Raw genomic sequence first — 19077 nt, 5'->3', positions numbered from 1 at the left:
AGAGTGACAACATAACCACAAAAAGGAGGTGTGGGAGGAAGAAGTTCTTATTTTTTGACTAGATCAGTAGGAAGACACCACGCAGAATTACACAATTAGACAGGTTTTTTTGTTTAATGTTTTAGAAATGCTGTAATGTTTACAGTCAACACAGCTTTTATGCATGAACTCGTTTTTATTGTTGATATCATGTAATGCCATTGCCAACTGTACAAAACAGCATGATGCAGAGTCATAAAAAGTAACAGCTAACTTAAAAAACTAAGTACATGAGCATTATTTGTTAGTTGGATCATTTTAATATTTTTAGTTTTTATAATATTCAAACTATAATGTTTGCTTTTTCATTCAAATTGTAGCATTCTTACTCGAAAATCAATATAATAAATGTGAGTTTTTAATTTTTAAATGCAGTATTTTTTCTTTATCTCTACAAGTAAGAAGGTTCAAAACCTACAATTAAGTTGATGTCTATGTCAAAAAAAACTAAAAGTTAAAAATGTTCAGACTTAAAACGTTATAAATGTCAATTAAAATGTTTATGCTTTTTCTTTTTCTTTATCTTTGTCAACGTTTGCTTGGGGTTTGTTTGCATTGCTGGTCCTCAAGCGCAGACTCAGTTCTTCAGTCAGCACGCTGCAGCAGGATTTCTGTGGGAAGGACAAATAAATATAAACAGTAGTGAAACAAATCAATCCACTAATATGTTGATGAATTTAATGTAAACATTGTTCTGCATTTTGTTCCTCAGTTGATGTGAAAACCAATTGGTAAATGACGGGGTTGCTTTTAACTGTAACGAACTGTGTTGCCATGAAATTATTGAGCAAACGTTGCAGCCTTTTAGGCTTATGAAACCGTTTTTAACCCGATTGAATGAACACATATGCACACTGTGGAGCACAAAACAAGGCTGTTTGAATTAGTTTCTGAAAGGTTAACACTTTGGAGATGGGTGGTTGTTGGTTTTTTTTGCCTGACATGCACGCACCCTCTGCTCAGCTGCACTTCTGCGGCTCTTGGAGGTGAGCTCCAGGACAGCCAGCAGTGCTCCCAGCCCCAGGCCCAGGGAAAGAAGCAGAAACATCCCCTTGAGGCTGTGTGGCTGCACAGCTGAAGACTTGGCCTTGTCTGCTATGCAGCTGCTGGCCCACCACTTGCTTCGCAGGTAGGCCAGCTCCCCTGCCTCGCTCAGCTGTAGGATTGCCACGCTGAGGTTCTTTATGATGGGTGAGCCTTGAGGAAATTGATAGGTATATTGTTTATTATACAATTTTCATTATTTTTATTTTTTATATATAATTTTTATTTTTCAAAATGAGTAAGCTCACCAAGGGTGGCAGCAATGCTGTAACCCCTCATTCCAACGACTTCATGTGCTCTGACCAGCTCACAGTGGCGTGCTACTGCCAAGTCCAAAGAAACAGACTCTCCAATAAAGGCAAAGTTTCCCTCTTTTGCACGCCGGACCCCTTCGTCCATCGATGACACAAGACTCTTGGTTCTCTCCATGTGCTCATAGATTCTGCGGTACACTGGATTGTTTGAATTCTGCATGAAGGATAAACAGTATTAGAGAATAAGCAGTGACACAAGGGGATCCATAAGTGATCTGATGGCTATACCTTAAAGAAGCCAAGGGTGGAAGAGCCAGCCAAACAGCCATACTCAATTGTATCCTGATTGGCCAAGTCCTCAAAACCTTTCACGGCCAGGTGAGTGGACTCAGAGGTCTTAGAGGAGCTGAGGTTGGAGAAATAACAAGCCAGGAGGACGATGGTAAATAACCACCAGCTGCAGCAGATGACACGTCCTGAAAGAGCTTTGGGGTGTGGCCCAGCACCTGACAGCACAAAAAGAGTACAGTAAAAAGAAGTCTCAAGCAAAGAGGGAGACAATTTCCAGAAAATAAACAAATCAATACAACCATTATCGCCAGTGTCTGGTTTTTCCATTTACCTTGGAGTGTCAGAGCTCCAGCTGTGTACCACAGGCTGTGGGGGAGGCTGAATCTGTTCTGCTCACTCTGAGGCTGACTCCACTCACATGGGCTGAGTCTGCATTTACATAAAAATTAATGTGAACTCAAGTGGATTCCACTGCCAGCAGAAATGTGAAAATATCCACAGACAAAAAGTACATACCTTGATATTCAAATCCACAGCAAAATCAACAAAAAACTCATTATTATCATTTCCCCCAAGACATTAAACTACCTCCATCACCAACCTGGCAACTATATAGATGCAAGCAGCGGTCCCCAGGTAGGCAATGAGTATACCGACCCAGGTCTCGGCTGCAAAGGGTGACAGGAAATCAAACAAGCCGGTTCCCTCTGAGATGTCCTTCCTCAGCAGGATGCTAATTCCTGTCTGCATGAACGGTTTGGTCATCCCCACCGCTTTCTCCCGAGCTGCAGTAAGAGTCAGCGGAGCAATCGCAAGGTCGGCTTCCTGTCGGAACGCATAAACACTTTACATTTATAGAAATTCCTCAAGGACTTTAAGATATTCTAATTGCACCAATAACCCTGCTGATATTGTTAACACCTCACATTCATTGATTTTTAATATATCTGTTGTGAGTTAAAGATGGCAGCTGGGTAAGTCAAGCTCCTGCAGAGTGGTTGACTGCCCTTTGACCCCTCCAAGGGTCAGTTTTCATGTACTCACCCCTCTCACCACCTCTCCAATCATCCCATTCCAGATCCCGTTCTCATCTTGTCTTCCGTACGAGGCATCTTTCACCAGCTGCACTTTGAACTTGAAGCCCAGTTTTTTTGCTACTTCAGACAGCAGGTCCATGCAAAACCCTTCCAGTTGTGAGCCTTTGGACATTGCATATGGCTCTTGCTAAAACAAAATATGTCAGAAGATAATCGGTAAAATGTGTTTTATCTTTAAAATGTGTATTTACCTTTAGATGTTCAAAGTAAACAAGTGAACTATACCTTTATTGTTGTGATTCTCATCTCTGATTGCACTGATGTTGAGGAAGAAAAATAAGACACATGTTAGGACAATACCTTTTAGACAAAAACACTGTTCATCGTGTCGAACAGATATATAGCGGGGAATATATCAGTGGTTCTCAACCTAGGGGTCGGGACCTCCTCAAGGTCTTAAAATAAATCGGAGGGGTCACCAGATGATTAAAGGGTTAACAAAGAAAAAGAATCGTCATCAAAATACTGGATATTTTTGACTTCTTCAGGCCTCCAACAATTCTTTATATTAAACAAAATAAAGATGAAAAAAAATCCCCCTTTGGTTGAACTTCAAAGAGCAAAAAGCAACATAGCAACTGTTTTCATCCAAGCCTGCTTTAGTGATGGCTGTTGGTTCACCACTTTCATCCAGACTGAAATATCTCAACAGGTATTGGATGGATGAGGATGAAACGTTGTCATTTATGGTTCCAAGAGGATTAACCATAATGACTTTGCTGATCCCCTGACATTTCATCTAGCACCAGCAGGTCTTAGTTTTCACTTATCCAATGAAATATCTCAACATCTACGAGATGGATTGGCACATACTTTCGTACAGACATTCACGGTTCCCAGAGGATGAATCCATACTGACTTAAGTGACCCCTTGACTTTTCTGACAACAGCATTTAGCTCAAAGGACCTCTGTGCCTACAAAAAGCCTCACAAAGCCGATAGCGTAGCTGCAGACTCTTAGTCTTCCTTATATGATTTTCATTTTTATTGCTAGGTTGTTCTGTTACAGTATGTTTGAAAATATAATGTAATATGTAGATGAGATAAGTGTTGCCTCGTTCTTAATTATGTGGTGAAACATTAAAATAGCTGCCTGTTTTGGAGCATCATTAGTTTTGACTATATGAAAAGTGAGAAAGGTGTGAGGGAGCAACACATAGCAATGATACATTATGACAACTGACTACTGATTTACTTTGACAGACAAGTTTTTCTTTTTTTATACTTAAATATTTTATTACGGGGGGGTTTTTGTAGCAAAGAAAAACAAATCCCAAACAAGTAAAGGAATAATACTAGCAATTCATACACCTGGCAAAGAAGGACCAGGAAGAAATACATTTAAACAAATAGATAAATTAAACAAAAACAAAAACAAAATACATCAAAACAACCATGCAACATGCCAACAACATTGTCCGTCACTCGTGTCAACCATAATTTCAGGCTCAGATATCAAAAATATATATTGGAAGGGTTCTATACACAGCATTATTTATGTTAGGATCTAGATTTGCACAGATGAAGTAGCATCCTGTTTGAAGAGAGTACCTGTCTTCTTAAAAGATAATGAGCATCAACAATGAACAGAGTCAAAAAAAAACCTGTGTAAGGTTAGGGAGGGCAAGTCACCAGCCAAGTTCTTGTTCTGACAAATATTTGGTCCATTTTGTCCATCTTGCTATGTATGTGTCTTTTCCTAATCTCAGAAGGAAGGTCAGTCTTTCCATATCGTGAATTTCTTTAATGATTTCAATCCAATTTTCGACTGAAGGTGGGTCGGTTTGTAGCCACTTTCGAGTAATTGCTTTTTTTGCTGCTACCGTTAATATTTTCAGGAGGTATCTGTCATTTCCCGTTATTCCTTCTGGTAGATCACCCAAATATAGTGACTTGCATGTGAATAAGATCTGCTGGCCAAGAATATGCTGCATAATTCTTCAAGCGTTTTGCCAGAATGTTTGTATCTTGGGGCAGCACCAGAAGATATGGTGATGGTTTGCACAACCCTCCCCACAATTTCTCCAGCATGTATGGTTTATTGTGGCTAAGTATGTCTTCATTTTAGGGGTAATAAAGAAACGAACAAGGTTCTTCCAGCTAAATTCACGTCAATACATAGAACAGGAAGTAGTGAACGCGGTTTCACACATATTCTCCCATTGCTGACTGGGTATTTGATCTTCTAGTTCTTTCTCCCATCTCTCCTTGATATATGTTGTGGTAGTTCCTCTGCCCTTTGTAATTCCCTGGTAAAGTTTTGAAATTACTGATTTGGAGCTGCCAATGTATGCCCGTACTATTAATTTTATTATTTCATTAGGTTCCATAGTTACCTCATGTCTCTTAATTTCTTTTGAAAAGTACTGCCGTAACTGTAGATATCTGAAGAAATCATACTTTTCTAAATTGTATTTTTCCTTCAATATCTGGAAACTTTGTAATGTGTTTTTCTCCGTTATTATACAGAAAGCAGTAATACCTTGTTTGGTCCAGTACCTGAATCTAGAATCCATACTGTTTGGTTTAAATTCTGTGTCATATGCAAGCCATCTAAGTTTTCTTAATTAACTGGGTCCACAAATTTAGTTGCTTTACAACGTCAAACCAGGTGTGCAGGGTGAATGAGACAACACGATAAGTTATCATTAATTTGTGGTCTGCGATCATTGCTTGTACTGGGATACCTTTGCATTCATTTTCCATCTCCTTCCACTTAGCCTCGTAACCATTATCACACCAAAGAACTATTATTTTTAATTGGGCGGAATGGAAATACTCTCTAAGGTTAGGGAGAGACATACCATCTCCCTCCTTACTGATGGTTAACGTGCTATATTTAACCCTTGGTTTCCTTCGGTTCCAAATGAATCTGGAGATCTGTCTGTCCCAGTCCTGGAATTGTCCACAGACAGACAAGTTTTTCACAGCTAAATTTAGCAGAATCAAAGAGCCCTTTGTGCATTGGCCAACTTCAGACTTTACTCTGACATGCAGAGATGTCTGAGGTGAACTTTGGGCCGAATGATTGACCTTCTAGACATAACTGGTTTCCGGTATCCTGGAGACCTGGCCACTCTCCTCTCCTACTTGAAACGGTTTGCACAACACAATCTATTTAGAGCAGTGTTTTAATTCAAAGAATCTCAATGCCGTGGCACTGTGAGATGGGAGGGAAGTCAAAGAGTATCAAAAGCCTTGATTCAGGGCCAAGGCCTTGGGGATCCATCACCACAGGGTGATCCTGACAACCATCAGATCCTCCTATTCAAAAGATGACACGGATACAAGCTCTTCAAGACTTTTTGGCCACTCTGAGACACAAGGCCTTTGTTTGCTCCATAGAGTTGATTTATTACCGGTTTTTGGTGAGAGGGTCAACTGGCCTGCTTCCCTTTCTGTTTTTCTACAGTTGGACAGGATGTAGCGCTGCACTTTGATATTGATCCGAGCTGACTGTTTATGTATTTATGTCTCGTGAAGCCTGAGAAATTTCTACCAATCCAGCAGCGAAAAAAGTTTTGGCAAAGAAATAAAGCAAGCTGTCACCACACTGAATTACAAATGCAGAGACCGGGCCAAACTTTGAAATATAAGTAAAAAGTGACAAAACTAAATTTTTTTTAACATTGTCGATCACACCACTTTCTAAATCAGCACATGCGCAATCACTTTCAATATGGTTTGAAATTGATCAGTGTGGTCTAACAAGCCTGGTTAAATCTGTTACATTGATTAGGTGTGTCAATACAATTTTTGCATAGGTACAAATCTGTAATTTTAAAAAAGAAGATACTTCCTTACCTGCAGTGCACACTCCCATGTCCAGGAAAAACACAACAGACAATACAAAGAAGCTAGACAGCATCCTGATTCTCCTGGTTTGCATCCTACAAGTACAAAAGACAATTAGTGGTTGGTTGTGCATCAGATGAATCACATGCATAAACTTAAATACATTATATACAGTATATTAAGACCTTTCTTGGTACAAATGCAAAGCTGTGGATCAAATTAACGAATCATTGAGTGGAGTGCATATGATGGGAGTCCATAGCACCTGACAAGAGTCCAAGATGTGGCTGCTGCTGGCACGTCAGACCTCAGACAGACCCCAGTGAGCTCGACTGTGATGCAGAGTGATCCGAAGTTTTTCAGATTCAAATGTGTTTGTGGGCGGAGAAAGTGGAAGAATTTTGAAGGGGTGGGAAGAAGCAGCATGAGATACAAACATATAGCTTTCTCTGTGGAACAAAATGTGGTTATTCATACTAACAATGAAGAATATATCTTAATAATATGAATGAATATCATTATCTTGTTACAGAACAGTACCATCAAACTTATATTGTAGTGAAGCAGAGTATCACAGATTTTATAATATTTACATTACATGTGAACAAAGTTGAATATTTGCTGGAAGCAGCTGTCCTTACATGTACAGAGAGCTACACATAAAGTTTATTTAGAAAAAAAGACATTCTTGAATATACTTGAATAACTTCTATTAAAAGGACGAATATGAATGTTACGTGCAGATTTCTTTGGAGGAATTTGTGTGAAATCAGTATTAAAAGACAGGCTGTAACATCAGCGTTTGAAAGCAGGACAGCATTCTCTGCTCTTTATTAACACTTTAAAATGAAAAGAATCAGAGCACAGAATTGAGTGACCGGCTACAGATTTTGTAAGGCCCTGAAGGTTTATCAAATTGTGGAAAAACGGAGAGAAAAAAAATATATTGTGTGAACATATTCATGGTGAAGGACCAAACATAAAAGATAATGGTGATGTAGCTCAAAGATGGCCATGGAAAGAAGTTGAAGGTTCAGCAAAATGGCGTAAAAAGTAAGAATCTTTTATTGTGGAATGGGCACAGATAAAAACTACCAATCTGTTGAATGATAGCAGGGAGCCAGGACTTTTTTTTACTGTGCACTTTCAAAATGAATATTTGAAACAGTCTTTTTTGTCAGATTGGCACTCTGGATGCTCTGGTCCACATGATAGTGTATGTTTTAATGAACAATTTAATTTTTCATTTGTATTTTAACATTAACATCTGAAACAATAAGCAAGGTAAAAAGAAAAATGTAAGAGAAAGAGCTAATGTTTAACAATGTAATACATAACAATTTAGTATTTCCAAAAATTATTTTGTTTAGATTATAAATTATGTTATAAATTCAAGTTCAAATGGAAGCCTATGCTCAGTTTACAGCTGGAAAACTTGATATAGCTAGATATAAATGAATTTCAGTGTCCAGCCAACGGGCATTGTTTCTATTGCAAGATAGCGGACTGAAATAGTGTGTTTAGCAGACATTTTATAGCTCCCAGTGACCTAAACAATTGAGTCAGCCAGTGATCAGCTCATCAGTTTGATCATGCAGTATATAAAGTGAGTTATAACATATAAATAAATTCAACAAAAGCCTGCTGGCATGGAGGAATTATAGTATATCAGCAGTGGCAAAATTAAGTGCATCTACCTGCCAGTGGGTGAACTTAATTAAGTTAAAATCATTGTTGGCTTTGATGGGCATCAACCCCATAACATTATTGTCAAATATACTGTACCAGTGGAACCAGAATGTCAGAAAAGTAGCTACTTATAATGGAGTCATATTTGTCTAATCGGCTAATGGGAGCACAAATAATTTGTGTGAATGAAATTTGGGTTGTAGGCAGGATTTTAGAAATACTGAGATAATGACTCCACATTATATTTATTAATTTCACTCTTCAGACTTACAGTAATATATACATTAAATGATATACCAACATGTAATTTTGATTCTTTAATGTTTTATTATGTTTTTAACAAACCTTTCTTTGGATTTTTATAGCGTAATAAAAGGAGAATCACCATCAATTTTATATGTCAAGTAAGCTCATAATTCTATTTTTTGTTTTCAAAGGCTCTCATTGCACACGCAGTGACAAACCAACAGAGACAATGCACAGCACAAGCAGTGCAAACGAAGAAAAGGCTAAGAACCCCCCCTCGAGATAGCAGGTGTAGGTCTATCACAGGTACGACATGGGTCTATGGGAGATGAAGACGGGGCTATAAGGCGCGCAATATGCGTCTCGTTGTTTTTCTCATCGCTTCTTTCTGTTGTGATCTCTAGATTGAGTGCGATGTATTCGGTTTATCCTTTTGACCAATCAGAGAACAATGCGCGTTGCGCGCGAGGTGAAGCAGAGACCTACAATTGGCTGAGGTGTTTTTTTTCCAAAGGGGCGTATTTTTCAACCCATCTCGACTGAATATTTAGCCTCATCCAAGGAACATTAATTTGATATCTTCAGAATTTCGCAACCCTTGATTTGGGAACCGACATCGTTTGACAGGTTTAAACCACAACCATGAAACCGGGTCGAGTTTGTGTGTTTGACCGAAGTCACGGCGGAGAACTGAAGTGCTGAAGATGACGCTGTCGCTCCTGAAATTACCGGCTAGCTAAGCTAACGGCTAGCATGTCCGCCTTGGTTGTAGTCTGTCACTAGCTGACATTTAGCTAGGTGCAGTTTTTTCCGTTTGGCACTCGCACTGCAGAGGACGATTTCACAAGGTAAACCACTCCGATATGTTCAGCACTGTCAGCGTTGCTGAGGAAACCTGCCGTCTTGTTAACGTTACACGACTTCTGTGTCCTGTCCGACCGAGTATCGTTATCACATCAACCAGACAGTCTTTTTGCAGGGGTCTGGAGTACAAAGCTGTAGACGAAACGTTGCACATTTGCGGTGTCGTGTTCTAACATATACATGCAATAATTTATGCATTTAGGCACGGCGCATACAGTGCGTCTGCTTTCTGGTTGCTGTTGGCATGTGTAATTGGGCTAATAATCAACTTGCAATCCAAATGTTGTCTCTGCTGTTGTGCGCTTAAAATGGCTGACAGATGTTAGATACTCGGGTTGGTATTTAGCGCTCGTCAACCTAACTACGCACAGCAACAGGGGAGAGAAAAGAAAATAGAGGATACTGGCATTTGATTGGGCTGAGGGAATGGGGGGCGGGTACAGACTCCTGATTGGACCAATGGAGAGGCAACTTAGGTGCATACATGCGAGCAGTACAACTAACTGTAGTTGTGTTTGTGCAGCAAGAGTACTTGAGTTAACATGCTGTGTTTTTAATACAACAGCACCCGAGTTGACCCCTTCCCCCCCCCCCCCCCCCCAGTAACTGTTGTGTCTAGAATTGAAAAGGAAACACAACAAATCTTACAAAAATGCAAATGAGATTGCACTCTTTACATTGGCAGCAGTATAAAGGAGCATGATTAATCAGGGTAACACAAAATATAAAACAAGCTCTGAGGGCAGAATATGATATCACTTTGTCACCAAATTATTTAACTATTCATGTTTAAAGGCAATTATGCAAAGTAGAAATTGTTGACACACATTGCATTCAATCATTTTCGTCCCTTTGTATTTGTTAGGGAGCTGGTTTGAACTCCCATGCGGAAGGTGAGGAGGTGGGAATGTGAGACAGTTGCTAGCGGACTCAACATGGGTAGGGGCCGAGGCAGAGGGAGAGGAAGGGGCAGGGGATCGTCTGGACAGTTGCGGCCCCCCTCGCCCTACAGACTGCAGCTCTCTCCATCCAGGGAGACTTTGACGTACGCTCAGGCGCAGAAAATAGTGGAAGTGGACCTGGAGGGGAGGCTCCATCGCATTAACATCACGGATGCTCTGCCAGTTATTACCGAGGACGAGATGATGGCCCAGGACATTGCAGAGTGCAACAGCAACAAGGAGAACAGTGAACAAACGCAGACTAAAACTAGATCGTGGAGGAAACCCTCAAACAGTAAAAGCAGGAAGAGTGGTAAAAATGTGTCTCACCAGAACCAACGGTCCGGCTCCCAGCAGCACACGGGACCTACTAACTCGCTCCAGCAACCGTCCCACCAAATCCCTCTGCCTGAGCCCATCTTTCGTGTGCTGAGTTCAGTTTGCCCCTCAGAGGCGCCTCCTCTCCCGACAGCCTACTATCGTTTCATAGAAAAGTCAATGGAGGAACAGGACAGTGTGGCTGAGTACGACATGGACGAGGAGGACCTGGCCTGGCTGGATATGGTTAACCAAAAGAGGGTGTGTGACGGCTATGCCTCCGTATCCGCGGACACCTTTGAGCTGCTGATCGACCGCCTGGAGAGGGAATCCATCTTGGAGTCCCGAAGCCAGGCTCTGTCCCAGAGTGCCGTGGACGAGGATGCTTTCTGCTGCGTCTGTCTGGATGACGAATGTTTGAACAGTAATGTCATCCTGTTCTGTGACATCTGCAATCTGGCCGTCCACCAGGAGTGTTACGGCGTGCCCTACGTACCTGAGGGTCAGTGGCTGTGCCGCTGCTGCCTGCAGTCCCCCTCCCGTCCTGTAGACTGTGTGCTCTGTCCCAACCGAGGAGGTGCCTTCAAACAGACAAGTGATGGACGTTGGGCCCACGTTGTCTGCGCCATATGGATCCCAGAGGTGTGCTTTGCCAACACAGTGTTTTTGGAGCCCGTCGAGGGGGTCAAGAACATCCCTCCTGCTCGCTGGAAACTCACCTGCTACCTGTGTAAGCAGAAAGGCAGAGGAGCGTCCATTCAGTGCCACAAAGCCAACTGCTACAGGGCCTTTCATGTCACCTGCGCCCAGAAGGCTGGCCTGTTCATGAAGATAGACCCAGTCCGGGAGACGGGTGTCAACGGTACCACCTTCTCTGTGAAGAAGACTGCTTTCTGTGAGCATCACTCTCCAGTGGGGTCTCGGCGGGACGGGTCTGGAGACGAGTCAGTTGAAGGGAGACTGGTGGGGGGCCGGGGTAACCGGGGTCAAAGGTCCTACACTCAAAGCCCTCCACCCCCACCACCAAACAAGAAGGCTACCAAGGGCCAGAAGAAGAAGAACGCGAAGGGGGCTGGTCGGTCGACACGCCGCTCAACTGTGCCTGTGCTGCTCGTGCCTCAGATCCCCTCTCACAGGTGTGACATTTGCATACAGTGTCGAAATTTACATACCCAGCATGCCTTATTAATTTCCTGTGGTGTCTGCTGCCTTACAAGATATTATTAGTATTCTTGCAGGGTTCCACAGTAATTCATTTTTGATCCAGTGCATTAAGAAAGAGTAATGTATACCTGTATTGATACTTAAAAGAACCTTACCACCTTATCATATGTTCGTGGCGTTATTATGACCGCCAGGTTTTAATGTGTAACGGTTACGTCTCCACAGGCTGAACAAGATCTGCACAGGAGTTGAAGTCCAGAGGAAGAATCAGTTCATGCAGAGGCTTCATAACTACTGGTTACTGAAACGACAGTCACGAAATGGGATGCCTTTAATACGCCGACTCCATTCCCATCTACAGGCCCAAAGGACTGCAGAGCAGGTGAGGAGAGCGATAATGACCAGTGTGTGCGTTTAAAATAAAAATTTGAGAATTAAACAAATGGCAGGAGATGCCTTAAGCTGTTACGGCGTTTAAACCACAAAAAAACAAGTTTAAAAAGATTTACTCTGACAACATTTTTACAGTAATGTCCCCATGGTTGCTTTGCTTCTTGGACATATCACCTTATCCTTGTGATTTTCTTTCTTGCTGGAAAACTTGTGGGGGACTAATAAATCCACTTTCCAATAAGAGTCTGGAACCTGCAGCACACTTGAGTCTCAGAGCCAGAATATCTGCTCACTGCTCTCCAACACAAAGCCAGAGGAAAGACTGATTGTGGTGGATTAAAGCCAAACAAGAAGTGTGTTCTCTTTGTGTTCAGAGGGAGCCTGATGAGAAGCTGTGTGCCGCAAGAGAGGAGCTACGATACTGGCAGAAGTTGAGGCAAGACCTGGAGAGAGCCAGGCTTCTGGTGGAACTCATCCGCAAGAGAGAGAGGCTAAAGAGAGAACAGGTGCGTTACAGAGGAAGTGCTAGACGAGCTATAATTATTTGGGGTTATTTTTTACAAGGCTCCCGTCAGCATTCTCATTCATAAGCCGATCTATTGGAGCTGAAACTACTTCGCAAGTAATTGTGAGAAAATTATTCAGCAACAATTTGATAGTAGATTCATTGTTTAAGCAATTTGCCCAAAATCCAATGTTTATTTTGTCCTCTCAATATGTTTGGAATGTCGTTAGATGCGGCCTTTATCTCTGTTCTCTTCAGAGTTAGCTGTTAATTTGACCCACCGTAGAGTGACTTTGTTAGTCCGCTCCTCACCCGCGTGTGTGTTTACGTCATGGCTCCATAGATGAAAATTCAGCAGGCTGCTCTTGAGTTGAAGTTGACCCCCGCGTTGGTTCTTCTGCGATCCACTTTGGAACAGCTGCAGGAGAAGGACACAGCAAAAATCTTCTCTCAGCCGGTCAATCTGTCAGAGGTTGGTGCAGTTAGAAAACAGTCTGCTTAAATACACACTTCATATCAAGCAGCATAAATACTTTGGCTTTGACTCGGCTAACGGTCTTATTTTCATCATTCACTGAGGTCCCAGATTACCTAGAGTTTATTTCCCAACCCATGGACTTCTCCACCATGTGTACCAAACTGGAGGGACATGCCTATTGCTCCATCGCGGACCTAGAGAAGGACTTTAACCTCATGATCTCCAACTGCCTCAAGTACAACTCCAAGGACACCATGTTTCACAAGACAGCCTTACAACTCCGGGAGGTTGGTGGAGCCGTCCTCCGTCACGCCCACAGGCAATCTCAGAGCATCGGCCTGGACCCCAGCACTGGGATGCATCTCCCAGAGTCCCCGAACAGACATGGCTTCTACAACTGTACATGGGACGACGGTGAGTTGAGAGCGGGAACGAGCTATTTCTCCACGATCATAACCCTCATGCCTCATCTGGTTCCTTTTTTTTTCTTCTTCCCCCTTCAGTCGACTCTCTGTTGGACCCAGAGAACCGACTGCACTTAACCACAGACGAACAGCTGAAGGCCTTACTGGACAAACTGGACGTGGTCGCATCCATGCGCACCAGTGGTGGTCGAACCAAACGCATCCGGTTGCTGCGCCGAGAGATCAACTCTCTCAAACAGAAGATGAACCAGCAGCAGCAGAACTCGCAGTCTGTGAATGGCAAGGATGACGAAGGAAAAGAGGAGGAAGAGGAGGAGGAGGAGGAGGAGGAAGAAAAGAAGAAGGAAAAGAAGAAGAAGACAAAGGGACCTTTGACAGCCATGTCAAACTCTGGGAAAGGTAAAAAAAAAAACTATACTTTTAATATATGTTGTGCCATTTGGCCATTACTGACATAATGTCGGCAGTAATGGCAGATTATTTATTTAGAGCAACTAACAAATATTTGCATTATCGATTAATCTGCCGTTTTCATAATTTTGTCTAGTGCATGTCAAATTGTGATGCCTATTATAATTCCCTAGTCCTATGTGATGCCTTCCAGTGTCTTGTTTTGTCTGATCAACAGACAAAATCATCATCATCATTTTACAATGAATGAAACATAGAAACGCAGCAAATCCTCATTGTTTCAGCTGTATTTATGATCCTTCAATACATTTCTCTTTGATCCAGATGACTCTCCGCCTGTGCTGGAGCTCACCTGCCCGGTATCATCGCCGCTGCCGGGAGATGCTCCTCTGGAACCTCCGGTCCTGGGCATCGTACCTGGAGGGCGACGGTCTCCCGGACGCTCCTACAAGCGTCAGAGGTCCTCCCGCAGTGGAAGCAAAAGCCAAGGTGAAGATGAGGCTGAAGTTGGTGAAACGCCATCGTCACAACAGGAGGTGGTTCATGAGGTCACTCCGCTGGGGACACCCCCGACTCTGCCGTTGGTTGGAGTTGGTCGTCGTACGTCTGTTCTGTTTAAAAAAGCCAAAAATGGGGCACGAATGGTAAAAAACAAGTTCCCACCACAGCAGAACGGTAAAACCAACGGGTTGGACAGCACCCCCGCCAGCCCAAATTCACACAGTGTGACCAACATCACCACCACCTTACCTCCCACTCCAAACGCCTCCCCTGCACCTCCCTCTCCTTCCTCACACCACCTGAGGTCCAGAGGCCCGAGCTCAGAAAGTGAGGCAGACAAACTCCCTCCACCACCCAGAGAAGCAGGTAAGGACAAAATGCATCACTTCAATACAGCGAGAGATTCTAAAAAGTCCATATTTGTCACCATTGCATTGGTGTTTCTGCTAGGCCTGACTAATGGAAAGCACACCTCTGCAGACCATGATGATGACGACCAAAAACTAAAGTGAGTATTGAGTCACAGAGGCAATGGGCCCAACACAGAGGGGAACAGGTAGCCTTTTATAGCAATTTTAGGGTTGTTGATTATGCTAATTATCTTACGAATCTCACAAATGTGCACCTCGTCATGAACAAGTTGCATTCATCGGGCTGAAACAAGCCGGTAACGACAAGTTTGTGCAGCCCAGAGAGTTTAGTGAATCCAACTTCAACACTTGTACAAGCAAGCCTCAAAGAAAGAAGTAAGAAGTTTAGCATAAGAATGAGAAAATGTTCTTGCATGAGGCCCATTGTCTTTGAAATGCTTAGCTATTAAATTGTCTAGGGGTGACCCCGAATACTCGGCTATTTGACGATTCGATCAAAGGAGCCTGATTTCACTGCCACAGTGACTAGAAAATGTGGTTATGAAACAAAGGATCATAAATAACAACATAGCCTTTTCAAAATCAAAGAATAGGCCCACATTTATTAATATGATGACTAGATATATTTTGAATTTATGAACGATTCTCTAAAATCAACAAGGGGAGGCGTGTTGAAACAGCTGTATGCGGCTCCCACCTCTCTTTGACTGTCTGTGTAGCAAATGTCCCCGCTGTGGTGCTAATAAAGGATTATCTTATGTTATCTTGTTTCCCTCCTGTGGATTAATACAATGGGTGGAAATGGAATCAGGACCGAAAGTTCAATTTACAACCACAGAAAGCCAGCAGGATAAGAAACCGTGTCTGTCTGTCTACTGACTCGCTGCAACTACAGAAACGCACAACAATTCTGAAACAACGGCTCAGCGATGGCAACACGAATGTCCAATCTGATTCAACAATGTCAATTCTTAGTCGGGGACACCTCTAGAATAGATAGTCTGACCGTACATTGTGCGTTAACCTCTCTTGCTTTTCTCTCCTCTTGTCTGCAGCTGTAGTGTCTCCCCACCCAAACGAAGTCGTGGTAAACCTGCTTTGGCAAAGGTTCCTAACAGTGAGCACGGAGACATCTGTGGGTCTGGTGTGTATGATGAGAAGGCAATGCAAATACAGTGAAATGCCTCAATTTTTGAGTGTTTATAATGTAACATTTTGCACACAAAGCTTTTTTTGTGAGCAATACAATTTCACGAAATTTTCAGTTGCGGCTCAAGACGTGTCCTGAATACATATTAATTGGATGTTCACAGGACAGTCCACGCTCCTGTCTGTAGATAGTGAGGCCGAGCTCGGACCTCTGGACCTGGTTTGGGCCAAATGCAGAGGATATCCATCATACCCAGCCATGGTGAGGACCTATTTGCTCTCAAAGTCTCAAAGCTGACAAAGAACAAGGCCTCATTGCATCCGGTAGAGGGGCGCGATAACTCGGTCAAGTTTAACTGACGTAGTTTGTGGTTACAGATCGTTGATCCAGACATGCCCCAGGAAGGGCTTCTTCACAACGGCATCCCCATTCCCGTGCCTCCCGTGGAGGTGCTCAAACTGGGCGACTGGAGAGAAACGGAAGAAGGGGAAAAGCTCTTCTTGGTGCTTTTCTTTGACACCAAAAGAACTTGGTAAGATTCAGACAGGCAAAACATTTTAATATTTAAAAACAATGGCGTCTTGGTCACTTTGAAAATTGTGCCTCTTGGGTTTTCAGGCAGTGGCTCCCTCGGAACAAACTGCTGCCGATGGGGATGGATGACACTGTAGACAAACTGCGCCTAATGGAAGGCAAGAAACCCAGTGTTCGCAAGTCTGTACACACCGCATACGACCGGGCCATGGTACATTTAAATCACGTGAGAGGGAATCTAAACTTCACTCCATCCAATTTTATATAAGGTTTTAAGATTTTATCCTCTTAAACAGGCTGTGTGGTTATCTGTATAGAAGCTTCATTGACGCTCTTAAAGGTGGGAGTGTAAAACAGAAGGTTAACAGTTGGTGTATTTCTGTCATAAAACTGTTTCTCTGATTTATAACAATGGAGAGAGAAGTGCTTGGAGACGTTTTCCTAGATGAATTTGTTCATTTATTCATGTGATTTTTGTAAAAGATTTTACACAACCACTGTTGCTATGTGTCTATAGAAAGTTTTTATTTTAGGCCAAAGTGAGTCGAGACTTATGTGAGCGAAGTGTAAATATGAAATGGTCAAAGGGAACGTCTTGATTCCAAATATATTCGGATTGTATTTGCCATTGAAGTGTCACTGTGTTTAAAGTGTGAAAGTCCCACTCAATGTTCCCGTCATGTCTGGACACCACAGAAGAAGAGTTACGTTTTATAAATTATAATTCTAAGTGGTATATATGTAAACTATATTTTCAAATGAATGTAAAGAGCACCACACTTAAAACCATCATATATATATATATATATATTGAACTGAGCATTATTTAAAATAACCAAATCAAACCTGCTCAAGCTGGCATTGACATTATATTTACATCCAACCCAGCGGTGGATCATAACTTCGTTCGACTCCTAGAGTATGTTTTGAGTGTGTCCACATTTTATTCAACAATTGTGAGAATTGCTCAGTTAATACAAAAGAACAATTTGAAATAAATACTGATACCGGATGCCAACGTGGAACTTTTAGTCCAGATATGACGCGTTGTCGGTGGGACTTTAGAGGTCTTTAATTATTTTCTTTCCATATTGTGAAACTGTGTTATGATACTAGGATGTTGGAGTACCCGGTGCAGCTACTTGGTTAGTGAGGTGTGAAGCCACTACAAAGATGAAGCTGATTATGTGGTTATGACAAATTCTACTGCGATCAATCGCTGAAGAACTTGCAAATCTGGCTGAAATGACTTGAAAAGCACAAAGCGTTTTTAAGAAGACTTGTAGGATTAGTGACTCCTGGAGCCATATATGTGGCAAAAACGTGTGTGTGAGTGTGTGTGTGTGTGTGTGTGTGTACAGTATATACATATATGAATACAACCTCAGTGTAGTAAAGGTGCATGTGTATAGTTTTGTAAATATGTAAATCTGTTTATATTGGCTTACATGAAGTAATTTAAGGAATGCAAAAATCAAATTTAGATTTTAATTTATAATTGGTGGCAATCAAGAGTGTTATTTAAAAAGTAAAATATTGAAAAGATTTATGTATGATGCTAAGTAGCTCTTCGTAACCGTGATGGTATTCACCAACATGTCCGAATATATTCTCTAGAAGTGAGGCGGCGCGACACCTGAGCTCAGTAGGCAGCAGTCACCGCACTAGTCTACAAAAGCTGTTTTTTTATTATTTTTTTTCTTGGGTGGCACAGGAGATTTTTGATCTTGTCATTTGAATTGTACTGCAAGATCTATAATCTGCCTGAGACAATATTTTCTCACACAAGAATAAATGCTGTTTGAAACAACTGCGTGTGTGTGTGTGTCATCTAATCGCGTTTCACCTGCTCAGCTCAGTACATGGTGTTACCTGAGTTCACGTCTTTTTGGTCAAGAGCGACTAGAAGTATTAGAAGTGAGATTACATGAATGTTTTAAGTGAACGTGGCTTTCTGAGAGTCCCACATCACTACAGGCTCTTCCACAGTTCTAGGAAAATATTTCAAGGTCTTCGCCTGACAAAAGCCTTGAAGAGCCAGTGTTTGTATGCTGCTTTAGTGCTGCACCTGTACCCAACTGGGGTTAGACGTGCACACTCTGCTTCACCCACACTGACATACTAAATATACTTAAACAATACACATCCCAACCGGTCACCTGCTCGACCCATTTCTGTGAGAGACAGCGAGTGCGACTACCGACAGTGGCAAGCGTCAGTCAGGTGTCACAACAGTGGCAAACGAGCGGCACTCGTTCGGCACCCGTCAAGAAGCTGCCGGAGCCACATTTCTAGTCAGTGCGGTGCCACAGTCCTGACACCTGACTGACGCTTGCCACAGACTAGCCACTGCGGTGCCAGTGCCACAAGGAGGATCTTGGCCTTGCTGATTTCTAACGCCAAGAAACTCACTGCAAGTTCCTGAATGTGTTGTGAGTTACAGTAGGTCACTGAAAGAGATAAAACTATATTTACCAAGTGTCTACATTGTATTAGTCACACGTCAAAGCTTGTACTCTAAACATATCTTGAAACTCTTCTCAGTTAACCACTGGTATTAACACTTT

The 19077-nt window shown here is 42.3% G+C and overlaps 2 protein-coding genes across 3 annotated transcripts; one reads left to right on the top strand and one right to left on the bottom strand.

Moving 5' to 3' along the window:
- Positions 1-155: 155 nt before the first annotated feature.
- grik6 (glutamate receptor, ionotropic, kainate 6) lies at positions 156-9886 on the bottom strand. Its single transcript, XM_076110913.1, has 10 exons — positions 6786-9886; positions 6530-6615; positions 2951-2982; positions 2673-2852; positions 2230-2453; positions 1960-2057; positions 1626-1843; positions 1332-1551; positions 992-1236; positions 156-650 (listed from the first exon to the last, which is right to left on the bottom strand). The coding sequence occupies exons 1-10, from the start codon at positions 6944-6946 to the stop codon at positions 540-542; spliced, it is 1575 nt and encodes a 524-aa protein (XP_075967028.1). The 5' UTR covers positions 6947-9886; the 3' UTR covers positions 156-539.
- Positions 8992-18320, top strand: brpf3a (bromodomain and PHD finger containing, 3a). Of its 2 annotated transcripts, XM_076110909.1 has the most exons (13): positions 8992-9303; positions 10185-11714; positions 11968-12124; positions 12510-12641; positions 12984-13112; positions 13220-13532; positions 13622-13942; positions 14279-14821; positions 14906-14963; positions 15882-15970; positions 16140-16237; positions 16354-16508; positions 16595-18320. In XM_076110909.1, exons 2-13 carry the CDS (start codon positions 10204-10206, stop codon positions 16776-16778), a joined length of 3690 nt encoding a protein of 1229 aa, XP_075967024.1. In that variant the 5' UTR covers positions 8992-9303; positions 10185-10203; the 3' UTR covers positions 16779-18320. The 2 variants fall into 2 exon arrangements, with proteins under 2 accessions (XP_075967024.1, XP_075967025.1); XM_076110910.1 differs by lacking the exon at positions 16595-18320 and having other exon boundaries at positions 16341-16496.
- The last annotated feature ends 757 nt before the right edge of the window (positions 18321-19077 follow it).

The sequence above is a fragment of the Anarhichas minor genome, unplaced genomic scaffold, assembly GCF_050575085.1.
Source record: "Anarhichas minor isolate MPS153535 unplaced genomic scaffold, ASM5057508v1 ptg000043l, whole genome shotgun sequence".
Lineage (NCBI taxonomy): Eukaryota > Metazoa > Chordata > Actinopteri > Perciformes > Anarhichadidae > Anarhichas > Anarhichas minor.
Note: the sequence above shows the minus strand (reverse complement) of the source record. Positions and strands in the feature narration are given on the sequence as shown.